At 43.7% G+C, this 19,876-nt stretch overlaps 1 protein-coding gene across 9 annotated transcripts; it reads right to left on the reverse strand.

Moving 5' to 3' along the window:
* Positions 1-683: 683 nt before the first annotated feature.
* LOC100647965 (monocarboxylate transporter 12-B) lies at positions 684-19,818 on the reverse strand. Of its 9 annotated transcripts, XM_048405749.1 has the most exons (13): positions 11,481-15,893; positions 10,522-10,778; positions 8,885-9,017; positions 7,679-7,883; positions 7,208-7,348; positions 6,316-6,504; positions 5,517-5,760; positions 4,924-5,122; positions 4,351-4,527; positions 3,983-4,205; positions 3,497-3,736; positions 3,283-3,408; positions 684-2,875 (listed from the first exon to the last, which is right to left on the reverse strand). In XM_048405749.1, the coding sequence occupies exons 3-13, from the start codon at positions 9,002-9,004 to the stop codon at positions 2,721-2,723; spliced, it is 2,019 nt and encodes a 672-aa protein (XP_048261706.1). In that variant the 5' UTR covers positions 9,005-9,017; positions 10,522-10,778; positions 11,481-15,893; the 3' UTR covers positions 684-2,720. The 9 variants fall into 9 exon arrangements, with proteins under 9 accessions (XP_048261706.1, XP_012164207.1, XP_020718717.1 ...); XM_012308817.3 differs by lacking the exons at positions 10,522-10,778; positions 11,481-15,893 and adding an exon at positions 19,297-19,812; XM_020863058.2 differs by lacking the exons at positions 10,522-10,778; positions 11,481-15,893 and adding an exon at positions 19,077-19,812.
* Positions 19,819-19,876: the final 58 nt, after the last annotated feature.

Raw genomic sequence — 19,876 nt, forward strand, 5'->3', positions numbered from 1 at the left:
CTTCGTTATGGATTCTAACACGCACTGATGAGGATAATATCGATCTCGTGCACGCGAAACTCTGCTCTGCCTTATAACGTGATAGTACTTCGCCGTGTTCCAGGTACATACGTATCTGCTAAAAAATATTTTTTAGAAACGAAGAAAATACAGGGCAGAAGAGAAAAAAGAGATTGAAGATTAAAAAATACCATTAAGGAAAGAGTCCTATTCTCCGATGATCTTTAACGCTTCTCGTATACGACGAAAAAGGTTACCTGTCCCCTTGAAACAGTTCATCGTCTTTTGGTCTGGATCGTAAAACCGAAGAACTCACGGAGAAGGCAACGTCGTCGAGAATCCTCGCTCTTGTTAAAACGAGAAGAAAGAGAGAATTCCAAGTTGCGTTAACGAATGGCTTCGCAAAACATATGGATCGAGCGCAATAAAGGTAACATGAAAAGTGATAAATTTTATCCCGGATTCGCAGCTCGTAATTGGCAATAAAGAACAGGAAAACCACGCATACGATCAAATACGACAAACGTACGTATTTCAACGATCGTACGTATACACGCTGATAAATAATTTATAACATTTACGAGCGATGTTGCGTCGTACGTTGGAGACAGTAGGAGTGGCAGAACAGAAGGAACGTACAAGGCAGGGCGGGCGAACCGCATGGAAAATTCAAGTTTCAGGCGTTCCTCGTCTTTTATCTCTTTTCTTTTCATAGTCTTGATATTTAATTACACATTTACATATTTGTGTAACAATATCGTTTCGCTGTCAATCAGCAAGTATGCGACGCGTATCACGCGGCGATCATCCTCGTGACACGCGATCAAGTATATGTCTGAAAACGAGTTCGTATAATTTATTTCCAGAGACTCGATTACCTATCGAAACAAACGTTACGCCGTCTAATGGAATATCGCATTTGGCACGTGTCGCTCTTTAATGCGACATGTCGAAGCTCGTGTAGAAAACGGTTTGGCAAAGAGAGAGGGTAGTTCAGAAAGTTGGGAAAATATCGCGATGGGAAAATACATGTTTTTTTTCTTCTCGGATATTTTCTTTTCTGATTGTTTCGTATCGTAGGTTGTATCGCGTATTCGATTCGGATCACTGGCATCGCGCGCGTCGTACGCACTCTGAACAATATCGACTTTTCGTTCGTACTTCGTAGATTGGAAACGGGGTGTGTATCGTAACAGGTAAGATGGTCTTTAGTTTAAAAGCGGATTATGCATTTTTCCACCGTGTTTCGAAATGCTAGCTGCGATTGAATTTTTTCACACGTTTCTTATCTGCTGCGATACACTTGGTACAATATTTTTGTACCTTTTTCCACGAACGTTATTTTTTGCGGCGCTGTTAAATAAATTCTTAAGTAATGAAATGATCAATCCTCCGCGGAACGATGCAACGCTACATCGTCACGAAGCACATCGAATAATTCTAAGGAAACAAAAACAAAAAAAGAAACACAAAGAAAAATGCTAGAGTAGATAATTAATTAGGAACAATAGGAACGGATTTCATTTTTGAGCAAATCCTTAAACACCTAGTGGTGGGCCGAACATCCGGAACCACGCTGCCGGATGTCGGTTTAGTGATTAATTAACTCTATAAATAGCATTGCACCAGAACGGATGCTCGATCTATCTAGATTACGTGTACTCGTTTATGCAAGTACATACGCCTTCGCGTGTAATAGTGTGTTGCTTATTCATTATAGAAACGCGTTTTATAAGATATTCGCGGAAGTGGAAGGCGTGATCGATCGATTTAACGAGAATATTCACTTCGCCTTCGCGCGCCAATCTTCCTAGAGATACAAACGTTCCATGCGCATTCCTCTCGAAACGATGCAAGATGTACAATAGATAAAGCAGCGTAATTATTCCCGTCTGCAGCATCGCAATAAGGAAATAGGTGTATACGATCGTATTTACGATATCGCGCTATAAATAAGATTTTTGACAGTATAGAATCGTATAGAAGCGAAGCTGGATCAAATAGAACGTACATAGGAGCAAAGCAATAATCTGTTCTTCCGGAGGCGTGTGTTGATATACAAACGTTTCCCTTGCATTCTAAAATCCTTGCAATCCCTGTAAATTAACAGGAGATCGGCGAATTATCAATTATAAAGCATCCCAATGAATAACGTGGGAACCTTCGAGTAAGATCTCTTTATGAAAACGCAAGGCACGTAACAACGAACACATATCTTCCGTCATCGAACGATCTAGGAAAATATCTCACGACTCCCAACCATCCGTTGTAAGATACGAGAAGGCACATCGGTGATTAGAAACAGCGTAAAAGCTGACAACGAGTTCGCTACTCGGAATACGAAAAGAACACTCCGACGTTTCATGGGAATGCAAAGCTCGACCTTAGATTTGGACAGAATCTTTATACTCTGGACGGTATTCCTCTCGGCATGGAATCGTCTGCTGCACTCGCCTGAACGTCTCGATAGACCGTTTTAGTTGCAAAGATCGACCGAGTTCGAAGCTGGAACACGAACGAGCCCCTTTGCCACGTGTTCTCATAGCTGCGATGATCATGCTGGTCCTGCTGCCACCACACGGATTAATTATCGATTCGAGCAGTCGTGTTATAAATTATTTACGCGTTAGTATGTACAAACACACACGGTGGCCGACAACGAGAATACGTGATAGACTTCAGTCTTCGGCGTTCTGTCTTGCGCTCGACGTCGACCAGGACTAGGATGGATCGTCGCTGCATTTGTCGCCGTTCTTTTTAGTCTCCCACACGTTGACTCTCTTCAAGGGGTAACAGATCACAGCCGATAGAAAGATCAAGCTACCAGACAGGTAAAACGAGGCGTCGTAGCTTCCGGTTGCATCCATAAAGATACCTAAACAAATGGAACAATACGTCTTTTTATTGTATGATACTAATTAACACGTTAAAACATACGAAATTGTTTACACTTGTAAAAATAGATTAGACGACTTTCAAGCGTTTACTTATCCATCGTCGTCTTATCTTATCTGTATTCTCAATTTATGAAAGTATCTCGTGAAATTTATTCCGCGATCTCTATCTTGTCTCGAGATCGATGCTAATTAATTACATGATCGAAACGGCATTAGTTACCGATGACTTTTGATTCAACATTCAAATGTATCACGATCGATCACTCTATCGTAAAGTGTAATAATATGGAATGTTCGTGATTTATATCGCTGTTGCACAACAACGTTCCGATATATTGTCGCGTAACATCCCCTCTGGGCATGAGAATCGATATTTTCTAATCACCTGCTAGAGGCGCGCCTACGGCAGCTGCCACGCCTTGAAACAAAAGAAGCAATCCGAAAGCGTTGGTCAGTTTCTCTAGTCCCAGGAGATCTACCACCAGGATCGATCGCAGCGAGGCGAAGACAGCTGCAACGACAGAAATTTTAACTCGACATCTACAGATTTGAAACACCGGAAACGATATCTTCAAGCTTAGTAACCACGATATACTTACATATGCTGAGGCCAAAACCGGCAGCGTAAAAGAACTGGTAGCCCTTGCTGAGGGATAATCCAGAGAAAATGGTGAAAAGGCCAGCGGCGCTGATGAATATATTGTTGACGACCAACGCGTTAACTCCTGGCAAGCTGCTAGCCAATCCACACACGACACGGCCAATGGTGTTGCCGATACCGATCACAGAGACAAGAAACATAGCTGTCGAGGCCTCGATGCCTGCCAATTGGGCTCGATCTGCAGAACAGAATCGACCACGCTGGTTTCTTTCATCTTTTTGGCGCACAGTCGATTTTTAAAATGGGACACTCGGTCGGATAAAATCGAACCGATATCCTTCGAATTTTCTTCTCTCTTCTTTGGCGAATTCAACATTTTCGAAATGCCGCGAAGATAACGGGGGGAAATGGGATATTTTTGTCGGCAGCTTTCGAAGCTTTTAAAGATGAGAAAGAAACGATTTGATGAAACGTGATACGATACCTGGGACGTACATAAAAGGTGTATAGAAGCCCATCATCGTAAGTCCACCGGATATAGCCAGGATCAAGAAAGATGGACTCTTGAGAAGACTCAAATCGAGCATTGTCGTCAAGATTCGACGTACGCTCTCTGGACAGATGTAACAGCTTCCACTCTCCTCTTCGGCGACGTCCGTCGCAGTAGGCAAACGCGTGACAGACATGTGATAGCCAACGGACGATTGCTGCGCAAATGGTGGTTAAAAAATGTATGAATCGATCATTTACTGCTACAATTTGGAGACATCGTAAACTCGCGTAATTCGTAAAAAAATTTACTGTTTTCAAGCCAACTCGAAGCATTCAACGGTATTTCGTAGCGTTCTTTACCTGCGATTTGTAATGCGGCAGTCTGTTCAGGGAACCGCCGTAAAAGATATCGTCCCTGTAGAACGGTCTCTGCGGATCCTTGCTGAATGGGTTTCGCCTGTTGCCCATCTTCAGCGATTTCTGGCTGCAGTCCGAGTCCGCGCGCAGTCGTCTGCCGCTGATCGTATGCCTGCGAATCTGCCAACAATTTCCTCTACTCACTTAACCAGGACGTACTGTTATCGCGGCTAAATGAATTCTGCTGGCACAGGAACTGCCATAAAAATGCCATAAAAGTTCAGTAGTGTCCGCAAACTACATGTATCGCTACGAATATCCTAGCATAACCAATTGTTGATCTTTCTACAATTTGCGTCTTTTTCTACGAATCGTAAGACATCGTTCATCTTTTGGAATTCTCGCGCAGCTTATGCAAGGCGGTAGCTTGGCTCTGCATCACGATAAATAATTATTTATTTGCCTCTATTTACTCGGCCCCCGGACAATCGATAACAACGTAGAACGTTAGAAACGTTCGCGCATTTTGGCCTCTTTAAAAGTTAGAATAACGCGAGATGAGTGTTTTACGCTCACCGTGGGCACTTTGCCATTCAGTCTCTCCACATCTCCACCGAGGAGATTGTTCTCCTCTTCGACCATCTTCTCGTCCATGTTCACGTCCAACTCTGGATAGATCGGCACGGACAGCCGCTTCTCCGAGCTACTCAGCTTCCTTTCCAGAGTTCGCAGCTCCGCGTGAATCTTATGAAGAGAATGCAACGACTTGGAGGCGCTGCAATAAGAAGTTTGTCAAATCAGCACCCACTGTCCGAAACTCAGTCCATTTCCTCTTTCTTCTTCGTAGCTTAACGTTTCTTCTATCTTTACAAGTTTGTCGACTTAAGACTTGTTCATCGTGTTGGTTCGACCGCGTTTAACTGCTACTTTCGTTCTAACCGTAGCGTGCAACTCGCAGCACGTTTTACGCCTTAAATAAGAGACTGTAATCTCTACGAACGAAACTTGTACGAAGTTGGCAATTTCTATTTCTCCGAGTATTCCCTTCGAATCTATCGCAATTCTTATTTCGAGTGAAAATTTCAAAGTACATAGATAAAGGAATTTTTCTAGCTTTAAGATCGTAGTACTTTTGAAAAGTTGAAAATAAATGGACATTTAATCATTACTTTACTATGTTGGGGTTGCTTCCAAGCAACTCAGCAGCCGTTGGGTAATCGGTATTGTTATTGGTTCCAAAGAAACCGCTTCTCTCTGGTTGCATACAATGCAACGACGCCGTAGACACTCCCCTTGCCATCAAGCTGCTTTTTACCTCTAAACCCGCGTTCTCCGGGCTGGATTTCACCTTAATCCGCGTTGACTTCAATGGACGGAACATGGCACCGAAAATGGCACAATTTAACAGCATTCCTATGACATTTCAAGCAATGTTGTAGAAATGTTCTAACGTAGAATACTTGTTTGTTATATATCTATATATAATTTTTTTTTAATCAGTTGACTACGTCGTTGACCACGTATACAAGTCATTGCTTGATTTTAACTACGCACCCCGTAAGGGATTTTTGTTTGCTCAGTTAACGGGTTAATATCGCGGAATAGGAACTTTCGATCAGTCCTGGATTGAAACTGGTGTTTCAACTTCTAATATAAAAAATAAAGAAACGTTAAAACGAGTGGAAAACTTCATCGATAACATTGGGCAAGCGTAAGTGTTTGAACAACGCTCTGTGGAAATACAAGGCTAAAGTTTCCACTGTTTGCTCGAAAAGAGAGTGTCGAATGACAAAACAATGGGACGCTTGTCAAACATGCCACAAAACGATAACATCGATAATATCTTATTGACAAATCACCGAATCGATGATATCGTTGTTAAGGAATTTTAGAAAAATTCTCCGCTATTCAATCGAAGACTGGTGTTACGATATCAAAGGTGGATCAACCGGATGTTTTATCGATTACCTGCTTGGAAGAGCAAGGCGCCCCTCCAACCGAATTGCTTCACCAGTATGTCTGAGATAGGCGCGAGCATGAAAGCGCCGATTCCGGATCCGCAGACCGCGATCCCGGTAGCCAGCGCTCGCCATCTTTCAAAATAAAATCCGGTAGTTATGACAGCCGGCACGTAAATCAGGCCTGCCCCGATACCTCCTAACAATGCAAGACACAAATACCACGTGAAACGGGAGAAATAGAGACGATGAATCACGGAATGGAATTTTTTTATTTAAATCGTCGCTGCTCTACTTGGGACTCGCGTTTCGACAATCGCGCGACAGCGATTTTTTTTCTCTTTCCTTTTACTTCAAAAGGTTCCGCTTCTTTGGATATGAAAATTAACGTTAGTCGAGTGCATCGTTTTATCGTACGAAAGGAATTTTCACGAATTCTCCAGTTGCGATAATTTCAGTATCAAAGTTAACGTTAGTTTTGAGTGCACCCGTTCCTCCCCGTTCCCTGTCTTTTTATTCAAGAAATTTCGATCGCGAGAACACGACGAATGGAAAGTGACGTCGTTCGCGTGCCTCGAAAGGGCAACGTTCTTTGCATGCAAAATGGAACACCAGGATAAAAGGGAAACTTTTCTGTCCAGGCGGTAGAAACTTGGTCCGGAACAAGCGTGTACAGGGTGGTATGTCCGAAAGAACGTACCCGAATGTTTGTGCAGTTTCCAAGGTGTTACGTAGGTGTTACCAAAGGCAAAAGTGCGTCGAAGAATATGCAAATGCCTCGAAATCGTGCAAATTTGTCCAACAATTGAAATTTGAACAACATTCGCAGCTTCCAAGAGCCAAAACGTAATATTTAAGTACACTGTTGGACGCTCTACCCTGTACATAGGATAAGAACTTACCGAGCACACCGTAAGAGATATAGAGGAACTCGATAGAAGTGCTGAAGTACGACAGGACAAAGGCGCTGCAACTTATCACGCTTCCAAGGATCGCTACCAGACGAAAACCGTACCTGTTGGCCAATGCTGACACGAATGGACCTGCGAATAAAACACAAGCGATCCAAAATTAATTTATCGTTAAAATCAACGATGCTGCGCGTTGAAAAGGGAAATGTCGTATTATAATGCGTTGTAATCGGAATTTTGCTATCAAGTTATACGACGTATGGAAAAAGCTAATTATACTTGGAGCTATTACGTTGACAGCTAATTAAGAAGATGCTTTAAAAATAAATGAGATAAGTCACGGAATAAAGCATAAAGAATCAAGAAGAAAAATTAATTCGACGTTCGATACAAAATGTATTTTTCAATTATCGCGCGGCCTATCGGATGATTTATATTTATACGCTCTTTTTTGTCACTGACCAGCCATAAGATAAAATCCAGACTGCAACGAACCAACCAGCGCCACTCTCGCCTTCGACACTGCGAAAGCTTCGGAAATATCGTTGAGAAAGACACCGAAGCTAAAAATGATGCCATCCACGAAGAGGTTGCACATGAAGGAGGCTGCGACGATCATCCAACCCCATCCACCATCCGGTGGCACCACCATCTCCACCTCGATGCTCTGTCAACACCAACGACAAAAAGTTTTCACGTGCATGAAAATGTATTTCTATCAGAAGTTTCGTGGTTTCCTTGAAACTTTCCTTCGATTACCATACTAATAGGCAAGCAAAGACGAGCTAAAACACGATGCAGGATCGGTTTCCCGTTTCTTGCGGCTCGATTTTCGTTAGGTCGTCGTTTCAAGTTTCCAAGGTACTTTCACGGGCCAACAAAGAACATCTGGCAATTTGTAAAAACAAGAAGGAGGTTCGGAAGTTGAAGGCAGGAAAGATCGTGTGGCTCGGTGGACGGCCAGCGACGAACGTTTCAACACCGTCATTCGTGGAAATTCACAAGGTGCTCGAGATCAAGGCTAAAGAACGTCTTAAACCGTCCAAGCCGGCGACTTTCGCGTTTTGCTAGACCGCGCGTGACCCAAAACTCTGACGTGTTATCGAACCGACGACCGCGACCGCGACCGCGCCATGTGACGCTGATACCGATTCACTTTAACAGAGAACTCGATTTATGAATTACTACGGCCAGTATTTTTAGTCTCGTGCAACGATATCGCCGACGATTGTTGCTAATCTCTTTACAGAGCATCGGAGCAGCTCCGCGTTTCGCAAGTTTCGCCACTGTTCCAGCATCGTTGGAACTTTTCTCTCGCGCACGCTGTACCGAAGCTGACCGCCCTTCTCGAGAAAACGAATACGTAAATCGTAGAATAACGTTGGCAAATTTTAAATATCATATTACGCGTAGCTTGCCTTTCAGAGCTCGTATCTTCTTCAAGCTTCTTCCCTGTTAGCTTTCTTACAGTGGAGAATTTATGAAAATAACCGGGCGTCACGCTAGTCATTGAAATCGTTCGAAAGAAATGTCAACGATTGGCCACGTGTGGTCCACGTCGGGAATATGATCATCGAGGTGTCGTATTCTACGATTAACAGCGGTAACGTCGCTCGTCCCGAATGAACAGACCCCTGTCGTTTCATTTGCACGGTCCGTACGACTCACCTCGTTATTGTTATCTTGAACGTCTTCCAGCTGCAGTTCCTCGTTCCTGCAATTGCCTCCATTCTGCTGCGGTACCTTGTTGACTTGTTCATCCACTTTATTCTCCAATGACGCCATCATCGTACACGGTTGACTGGAACAGAGGATGGACCGTTGCAAAGAGCGTGATAGATCGTGAAAATAAAAAGAAAGAGATGAATCGAAACGAAGGCGAACGCGACGAAGATAAGGTCGAAAAGCAAACGACTACGTTCGTACGTTTTGTAATTTGTATATCATTATGTATCAGCGTGTAACTTAATTAAGTATTTGTTCGCATCGTGCTCGATCCTCGCTGCGACTCGTCGTGCATGCTGCTACATAACGTAAATACGCGCGCATTATCATACCTATAAATTATCCACGTGCACGCGGAGCCGCGAGACGAGAGAGGAATCGACGACGAGACTTTCCTTCTTTCCGCGACCTTTCTCTCCTTTACGACGAACCAACCCTCTCCAACGAAGAGTCGTAATATCGAAGATGTCAATGAGATATAACGAGCACAAAGTTATAAAGCGCACATTCTAACAGGCGAACGTTGAGATCGACGAGATGGATCGCGAAAGAAATGGAAAAGCGTTTAGACACGGATTGGCTTCACTCGCGGACAACTGGAATCTTCAACTGGAAGTGTGCTACTGTTCAGCAGTCTGTGTGAATCATAGATGTTATAGCCAGTTTTATGTAGCGTACAATATGTCGTAAACGTGGCGATGGTAGCTAAGAGTGGCCGGTATCAGGAAGAAAGTGGCGTCTTGATAAACATCCGACGAGTGGGCAGAATTACGGACGGATATCGTCGAAGAAAACAAGCCTCGTGCGGTTCCAGACTTCTGTCTTTCATTGTTTCATCAGCAGCCATGTTTCGTAACGTTGGTCGAGTTTGATACGATTACGACTAGTATGAGGTAGGTCAAGGGCGATGCGACTCGATAATGTTAACTTACCAACACGGAACGAGCACAAGCAATTATCGAAAAAAGAATCGTCATTTAAGTTCGTTCAACGAGCCACGGGACACTACACGAAATCGAAAGGAAGAGCTCGCTTGAAACGTGACGCCGAGCAAAAACAACGCGAATCGCACTAATTCTGATTTATTGGAACGAAGACACCCGTACTTCGATCATTGACCGTGATGTCCAACGTGCAACGAAGAACTCGATTAAGGACGAAGTTTCTGCTGAGAAAATTTCTCACAGCTGATACGGCCACATACACGAAGTACAATCCCACGGGCAAAAGAGCAATCAGCTCGTTAAATTGCCACACGAACAATCGGCCATGCCGATCCCAAACGGGTTGATAGTTCGTGTCACGTGCCGATTGTTCGGTATGTTCGGCCGGCCTTGACCTTTCTCAATGTTCTTGACCGACCTTCAGCCGAGAATGAACTTTAACGTTGGAAGCATGTGCTTCGTTAGAGTAACCTCGAGCTTTTTAATCGTTGCCGATGAAAATCACGATTGCATAAATAATCATATTCTTGAAATTAATTTTAATAAGATTTTGGAAAAACGGATCGACATAAATGTTTTATTAAAAAATAGAAGCTTTACGAAGATAAAAGTAATAAATGAAATGTCATTACATACCGTGGATCTAGGATTTAACCATGAAAAAATATAACTTTTCACACAAGGCTGAAGTATTTGAAAGGAGTCGATTAACTTGGAACGTTCCTACACAAGCTGTGAAGTTGACCAAGAAATGGTCCACCTAGAGACTGCCTGTTGTTCGCGAAACACCGAAGGATAGTCTGTCGTCGATGGTTCGACGTAGGACCATGGACAATTGATCGGCCGAGAACACCCCGCTGCTCTAATAAACGGGCGTGTTTGTATGCCGTATTCTGTGAATGATAAGATACGGCCTATGTTAGCCAATTTCGCGTCGTTTGCATATCAAACAAAACGCATCTCTGAAAACATGGCAAATCGTTTTAATCTGTGTTTACTATGTACTCTCTTACAACGCTCACAAATCTTTCAGAGCATCGTGATATCGTTGATGGAAGAACGAAAGGAAATAAATTCCGATATTTCGGACGAATAATATTTCTCTTGGAATTACTTCGTTCGCTACTGCTTTCTAAATTACAACGCGGTTATCTTCGCGTGATTGTCGGCTTCCTAAACACACGAAAGTCGAGCTATCATGGAAAAAGTTACGCATCACAGAATCACCGAGGCAATAATCGTAACGAATTAATATCGCAGTCCGCTTTCGAGTCGAAATTACCGCAGGAAATCGCCGGATAAGCTTATCAAAATTTTGATAAACGCAAGATTGCCTCTCGTATTAGCGTATTTGACTAAAAGATCTAAGCGACGATTATTCGATACTTTGGATTATCTCTCGATTCGATCGATCTTGTTTGCCAGCTCGTCGATAGGATTGCAATCATCGTTAATTCGGATAACAATACGATGGTAATAAACGTACACATACGTATAGGAGCAAAGACTCGATCGAATCCAAAACAAAAAATACAAAAATTTCCAAATAAAAAAATCCAAAATAAAAATATTTCTCGTACGAGCGTCGACATTACTTCAATCGGAAAATCCCCGAAAACGGTTTGGATCAACGTCCCCTGAGTGTCCCTGTCGCCCGTTATTCCTTCTGGTCGTCGTTGGACACAAGGTCGTAGCAGATATAAATACGAATAACCACGGATAATCTGCTACGATCTAGCCCAGAAGACAGAAGGAAAGAAAACGAAGAAGAGGACGCAGCAGAGATTTCGACACTGGCTGGTTAACGCCAAATGAAACGGTCCAGGGTCCCGTTGGTCCACGTGTAACAACGACGTTCTCTGACGAAGCCGTATCGTTGCACGGTTTGACGAGTATTGTGCAAATAGGATTGTGTAAACTCAGCCTGCTGATAAGGGGAGAGCTTATTTTTAGTAAGTCGCGGCTAACTCTCTCTCTACAGCTTCCTACGAACGTTTAAATCACCCGAACGCGCCAGATATCGCAACGTTGTCCAACGGTCGTCGAAATTTTGTTAGAAAGGCAACGAAATCGTAGCCAAATCGAACGCTTATCGACTCTCGGTCCTGCAACAACTGGGGTGTGCTCAGGGTTTCGAACGGTTAGGCTGCCATTGAAACGGTGATAATTGATGCTCTAATTAATTGATAACTACGAGCTAGAATGGCACTCGTTGTAGGGTTAATTACCTACTACGAAGAAATTAAGAATAGGCATTTTCTGTCGATGATAACCACGTTCTCAGAACGTATTACGAAAATTCAAATAGCCAACGTCGGAGAGCAACTTTTTGCGCTATGATACCTGGAATTTGCAACGTCTGAGCTGTACAGGCTGATCGAGACACGTAATCGACATACTCCAACGATTACAGTCTAATCGATAGCTGTGGACCAGAGAAACATTCGAAGTTATGTTAAGTATCTACTGCGGCGAGCAAACTGGGAACATGAACATTCTCATTTGGAGACCGTGTTATAGAAATTAAAGCGAACAAAGTGGAGATCAGTTTTCTTATTTGCACAACGTGCAGAGCTGTTGCTTGCTAGTCGTAGATGCTTTTATCGTCCTTAAGGCCGAGTTGCACAAAATTTGAATTTAACGAGCACCTGTAAGCTGCGACAAGACTATTTAACTTTCTAAACAGCTAATATTACAATTTACACAGTACCTGAGAGTAAATTTACTTTGTTGCTTGCTTACGTTACACCAGTTTCAGCGGACACTCTAAACACAGTTGAGATACGCCGATAAGATTCTGCGGATAATCAGAGGATCGTTTGAGAGATTCAACTTCCGAATCTTGAGACTCGGCAACGATATCGATTTACTTTTAATAATAACAAAATTGTAAATCCAAACACATAGGAAAAGTGCCGACATCTGGAAAAACGATCATCGCCGTCTGCGTTTCAACACTCTGCTACGTATAAACTACGCGGCTGGAAATATTTATCCCTGGGGAAGTTAACTAAGGATGAGAATTTATAAATGCGAGGGACCGCAATTTCGAAAGCTCCGAGGGACCGGAGAAGAAACATCCAGTTTCTTCTTTTGTAGTGAAAAAGTCTTCCAGTAGCGTCTCCAACATCGAGAAAATAGCCGGATACACGGAAGCGAGCAACGGTATATCGAAGCGACACCGGCGAAGATATTTTCTCGAAATAATCCCCCGGTTGCATGGCGCGTGCTCTGAGAATAGAGGCAGGCTCGCCTAATAATAGCGATATAAAAAGAAGGCCCATTGGAGCAGTTGTGTCGGAAGAGCGAGACGCGGAAAAGGAAATCGAAAGGATACCGATCGGCGAGCAATCGATGCTTCAAAAACAAGAAGAAGCAATTATCGATGGAAAGCGGATAGATAGCCATTATCGTGTTGCACTGGACACAATGCACTGGCCCGTTTATTCGAGAATTCGTTCCTGGCTCGATATCAAACGCATCGGATTCTGTCTTTTTCTTTTCTCCGCGTTGTTCATTCTTCGCCGTCGTAGACAACGTACGCCACGGCGAAACGAAGCGAATACCTACGACAAGCTGGTGAATCGTCTGGCCGAATCCTCTTTCATCGCTTTGTTCCATAAACAAATTGCCTTATCGCGCGCAGTAATTGTCAGTTTTCTAAATTTTGATTTCCATCTGTTTAAAGCAAAGAGCGAGACGAAGAGCGGGATCCCTTGAAAGATGTAATTTAAAAATCATAAACGACGTTACTAGCCACGATTGTTTCAGACAGTCTGACCGATTGTAAAAGTTCCGTTAGGGTAGTTATATTTCTTGGAATGCGTCTATTCTGGCGCGAAACTTTTCCAATCAGCGTTTGAAAAGTTTTGTTGCTTTCACTGGCCTCTTGCTCGAGATATAGATAAAATATATATAGTCGGAGAATTCGATCGTTTTATTATTCGAAACTGTCCGAAATACGATTACCCTTCTGCCAACTTGCAAAATAATTTTTCAAGAGTATCTAGTTGGCGTTAGAAATTCTTTTATTTGGAATTTTGACCACGAAACCATCGACCGCGATACAAATAAACGTGGTTCCCGTCAGGAAATGCAAATATTCCAGGAGGAACCGAAGAAATAATCTATTTATTCGTTGCAAACGAATAAGATCTAACGAAGTAGATTTGACGATAGCTGCGACTGTATTCAACGCGTCTTCCTGGAAACGCCGCGGAAACACACTATTCGTTTTGATGGCGGGAAAGAAGCCCTCGTTAGGGGCTCGTTCAATTCTATTTAAGCGGCATATTGTGCCTAATTGGAAAATTGTCAGGTTTTCAATTGAATTTTCATGCAACGTTCGCTTTAATTATCACCGACCGGTAACAGGATGCTCTTTTTAACGAAGACGCGGTCGATCGAGCAACAACTCGTAGAATCCAAGTTGCGAATGCCGTTATCGTTCTCGTACAGAATTCGTTTCGATATCGAACACCGCGGTATTACATCATTTCGTTGCCTCGTACTTTTCAATATACTTTTCCGTTATTATTGTCTCGAGAAAACTTTTATTCGACTCTCTGATGTCGAGGAATCGTCGATAGCCGAGCAAAGAGGAAACTCTTTTGCAGCCTTATCTCGTGCAACTTCGACACTTGGAATAATAGTCGAATGGAAAATTATATGCGCGGTGCGAGTCGATATCGTGTATAAATATTGAAACAAACCGCAGTATGTACTTCGGGGTATACACCGGAATGGAGGACGTCCGTGCATCGCTTTCTGGCCCGATAAATCAAACGACGATCGTACCAATATTTGCATGTTTCCGTGTAATCATCGGTGATATAAAAGTTAATGCATTATCGTAACGAATAAATCTGAACGTGCGTTGTCAAGACGTTTTTATCTGCGACTAGGAATTTCGTAAATACTCGACAATACTAAATTATCTGTGTTTCTGGAGTATCGACATGGAAAATAAAACGAGCTCTGTGTTCACGGACATCGTATCTCTAAGAAACTTTCGACTTTACATCTTCGATAGGCCGTAAAACTCTGATATCTGAAATTCAACCGATCGGTAAATTATCTATTTTTCCAGAATATCGAAGGATCGAACGAACGATCGCCACTTGTTCAAGATTTCCGTGTTTACGAAACTTTTTAATTTCCCGTCTATCGAGATCGATCGCCGATTAGATAAATCGACGAGATGTTAACGCAATAACCGATAACTAATCGACAAAACATTTTCTCGTGTTACAGGTATTTTAAACTGCGTGAGAGTGTCGTTTATCTCGAGCACACGACTCGTTGTGAGTCAAAATGTAAAGTTGATTATCGTACAAGTAAATCTGTTCCTATCTCGTTTAGATAATGTAATTAGCGCGATTACTATTTGTTTTTCTCCGCGTCGTGATTGTTCTAAGGAAATCGATATCAAAGGTGCCGTGTAATTTGGTACTCGTTGCAATCGGCGCGATATCGGTGCTTTGATATTCGACTTATCCGAATTTTTCGCTGGTCCAATCGAAAAGCGTACCGCGTAAACAATAACAATAAAACAGCTACCGGAGTAGCTGGCAGAGATTCGTTTCGATGATTCGTCGATGTTTTTAAAAATCAAGATCGAAATTCTATCTCGAGAAATTAAAAAAAAAACGGAAGCCAGTTATCAGATGATTTTTCGAAGCTCCGTTGATTCAACGAAGGGAAATCTTCGAATTTGTACGAGGCAAAGTGGCGAGCTTCGCTTGGAAGCCAATGTAGATCAAAAGTTCGATGAAAAACTCGCGAAAGAAGAAGTCTTTTGAACACTAGCACTGCGAATCCCTTATTTAGTTCCGCTGCGGGCCTCGTTGCCCCTCTCGAGAAATTGATTAGGGCGAAACTCGTGGGCCAGCTCCCATTCACTCGGACCGTCAACGTGAATGACTCGACCGCTGAAAAGGCACCGGTAATACAATGAACGATTCTACACGTAGTATGTACCTACGAATCGTGTGGCCGAGTAAGCGATCTTCTTCTCGAGGCCACGTGCTGAGGCCAAAGTTCAACGGGACTTATCTTTCAGATTCTTCGCACACGTTTATTTACCAACATTATTCGCGATACAACGCTAAATCGACGATGGACTGTGTTTCAGGAATAGACCTAAAACGGGCTAATAAATCCGACATTCCTTTTGCAGGCCACTCGACCCACCCTACGCGTCTTTGTCTCTCCGCGTTTCTCGCTATGCATTTTTCTCTCTCATCATGAAAAGCTTACCCAGGTCAGGGAAAAGACAGAAACGTAGAATCGTGTTTGCTTACCATTAAGCGTTAACACGTGATTAACAGGCGCTTCTCTCCTATAGTTTTACATGTCTTACCGAACGAGCCGAAGCGGAAATCGAATAGAACGACGATCGATGAAATATTCGAGACATTTGTGAAACAGAAAAAACACCGGCCACTAAATAATAATAAAGCGATCGTCGATGATCATAGGCTTGTTTGCGCGACACCGCAATGATTTCATTCTGCTCGTTGTAATTGCTGGTTATTCGCGAACGAGGACGCGAAAGATAATTATTATACGGGTTTTTCAACGCGATCGTGGAAAGAAAAAGACTGATCGAGGAACAACGATCCGATTGACTTTTTGTTTCGTAGGAGAAATAAAAATGGTGTTTTTATACATGCACTGAGGGGCACGTATCTGTTTCCGAGTTGGGAAGCGGATCGAAAGATAAGCCGGAAAGGGAATGGAAAAAGAAATTAACGCAGGCGACTTTCATACGCGAGACAAGGTCGATTCGTTGAACGGCTCTCATTACGGATTCGGAATTAATATTCCGATCTGGTCGGTCGAGCAGCGCGCATGCGCCTGTTACGCGCACACGATTCTTACCGTATGGAAATTTCGGAAACGACGCTATTTCGTCTGACCGAACGTCATCGGTATCGAAGATAAGTTATGTTTTCATTATCGAACGAGACAGAAAAAAGCAAACGTCTTGGTTCAGTCTCCCGTCGATAGCTACAGTCTCGTAGACTCGATCGACGATAAGCGAGAAAATGTATGCACGCGTGAAACGAGATACGCGTGTCGGAAAAGAGAGAAGAACGTAGAAGGATGCGTGTCCAACTTATCGTTCCATCTTTCGTGATTAATAATTTCGTAATAACAATAAGGAACACGTAAAACAAGCTTACGTGTGTGCACGACCACGTGCAAAGGGACGCTGCGGAGCGCGCATGCGCGAACCTCGAGGCGGGAAGTGCGCCTAAGCGTCGATGGAATACAAAACACAACAGAACACCTATACATAGACGCGACTGCGCGCGTGTACTCCTACATGTGCACTACACACGCGTTTACACTATCGTAAACTCAAAGAAACAGAAGACATGAATGAGAAGTTTTTCGTATGCCCGTAAGTTTTTATCGTACACACGCGCACACATGTACACGATTACTATGCACACCGTGACGAGAGATACATCTGGTTAAACCTGAAACGGTTAAGGCCGGTTGATTACCTTTCCTCGTCAAGCCACTGTCACCGACTGCCGAAATTCCAGGGAGCGGGTGCGAAGGAAAGAGGCCAGAGAGGAACGCGCGCGTGTTCGTAGCCGCGTCGTACGCGTGTACTAAGACGGTACGCGCGATGTGCCCGAGAGTAAGCGCGATCTGTGTATCCCGTCGGGTATGCACGGCTTCCATCGGTCACCGATAACAACCGAATGCCAGATTGGTCCGTTTCGAGCTCACAGGATCGTCTCGTTGGACACATGCTCCGACTCACACCGCCAGATGATCTGCTGCCGGAACGAAGCGTGACGTAACGAGCGTAGAAAGTTACGATTATATTAAATACGAAGGTTTCTTCGAAGTTTGCCAGTAATCGAATCGCCGTTTCCCTCGATCTTCGTCTTCTTTGCGTTTGTCCGCGAATCGAGCTTCTTCTACGGAGATTCGAGGTTATCTCGATCGAGATGACGGAACCTGACTCGCAAAGAGTAAAGCGAAATTCTCACGACCGTTGATCGATCGCCGATCAATCGTAATCGATCGTTAACTACGATATGCGTGCACGCGTTAAATCTTAAGTCGAAACTGACGATCGACGTTCGTTCGATGCGAGACGAATCGAGACGGCTACGATTCGCGCTCCGTTCGATCGACAATCGAAATCGAAACACGCCACCCTCTTGGTTACGAGATCGAACGGCTGCACTTAGAAGCGCTAACGAGCCGCGGTTAAAACGGTCGATACGCGGCGCCGCGAGTTCCGTTGATCGTCGATAAGGACCCCGGAGGCGACTGTCCGATAACCCGAATCAGCGGAGATTGTGTGACCACCGAACCATTCGGCAACCCGTTTCGACGTTTCCAACCACGAGACGCGGTGATAGTGAATTCGATGACGTAATTAATGGCGAAAAGGTTTATTATGGAAGTGGCTAGGCGCACGCGTCCTTGCCTCCCGTTCGTTTCGCGGTAATACTCGTATATTAACGAAACGCATAGAACATTATGTTTGCATATCGGAAAAAATGTTGGTTAAACGTATTTCAAGTACGGCCCGCTTTTTATATTCGATTAGTTTATCGTAATACCGATTGCCTTTTAGTGGTCGCTTTTGTTCAGTTGCGTCGTTATCAGTTGTAATTTGACAATTCCATAATTCAAACGCCGATAAAAATTCGGAAAAATTTTACACAGCGACGATGCGTTGTCCGATATCTGTGAACAATTTAAAAGCAGCCATTTGCCAACAAAATCTGCCCGTCCCATAGAAAAACACGATACTTTTCTATAATACCGATGCGCTTGTGCAGTTTGAGTATAACCAACGTGATCCATGACTCGTCAATTGATAAATCGGATGATTAAAACTGGTTCGTGTACAAGTTTCGCTAGTTCCCGCGTGAAAAAGGGCGGCGTGCAGTGCCGATGCACGACTACACGTGCCACGAATACGCAGTATCGCGTCGTGTGGCGCGAACTCGCATGGCGCAGAAATACACACCAGCTCTCTTTTTGCTTGATCGTGCGTTCGACAGGTCTAAGAATACGTATATTTAGTTCTCTGGACTGTACGCGCAGATAAATCGTCGTTTTCGATCTTCTTTAAAAGCGTCGCGAACGCGATCTTAATTACCGTGTACGTGAACAGCTCGCGAGATAATTTTCTTTTACAGAAATTTATTTACGTTGCTCGTTGCATTCTTCTTGTTATCGAGCATTAGAGTTATTCCTACGAATCGACCGCTATTCATCCTCGTTCCTTCCCACGATGTATGTGCATATATATATATATATATATATATATTCACCACCGAGATAAACTTCACAAAAACGAACGGCAATCCACGTGTACCGAACCCCGTGAATGCCGCGTATATCATCGAGCATGTACCGAAATGCACTCACGTATGCGTCATGATTGTCGTCAACGAAGCACGAACTTCGGATGTCACACTCGCGCTAGTCGTATCCTGGTGCCGACTGCTTCGCTCGAAGAAGAAGTGAGAACAGACCGAGGGGACGAGTGCCATAAAAATCGGCAGTGATGTTGAAGTTCGAGACCGTATGCGAGAAAGATAGAAGATAGAGCGAGAATGAGAGAGAAAGAGAGATAGAAAGAGAGAGAGAGAGAGAGAGAGAGAGAGAGAGAGAAAGAGAGAGAAAGGGAGAAAGGAAAGAAGAAGGAAAAGAGACGAAGGAGAAGAACGGGAAAGAGGCGAAAGGCACGCGGTGAACTGGTGGAAAAAGTACGAGGAAGTCGCGATAAACGACGACGAGCCACTTGCAATTCTCGCGCGACAGAACGGAGGCGGTGTTTCGCCAAACCTCCGCTCGTTTCCTTGCGTTTCGCCCCTCCTGTTGCACGGTGGCGCTTAAACGAAAGTGTAAGTTTACTTAAGGTAGGTCGCGCCAAGAATATACGCCTATTGCACGACGAACTCTCGTACCGTTCCTTCGGGACGGAGGGAGGGAGGGAGATAGAAAA

This window comes from Bombus terrestris, chromosome 5 (genome assembly GCF_910591885.1).
Source record: "Bombus terrestris chromosome 5, iyBomTerr1.2, whole genome shotgun sequence".
In the NCBI taxonomy this organism is placed as follows: Eukaryota; Metazoa; Arthropoda; class Insecta; order Hymenoptera; family Apidae; genus Bombus; species Bombus terrestris.

Coding starts and splice junctions, on each gene's coding strand:
- LOC100647965 (XM_012308817.3), bottom strand. CDS start 19,421: ATGGCACTCGTCCCCTCGGTCTGTTCTCACTTCTTCTTCGAGCGAAGC. Junction 9,018..19,296: donor ACGACAATCATGACGCATAC/GTGAGTGCATTT, acceptor CCTCTGTTCCAG/TCAACCGTGTACGATGATGG. Junction 3,409..3,496: donor CGGTTTTGGCCTCAGCATAT/GTAAGTATATCG, acceptor CTGTCGTTGCAG/CTGTCTTCGCCTCGCTGCGA.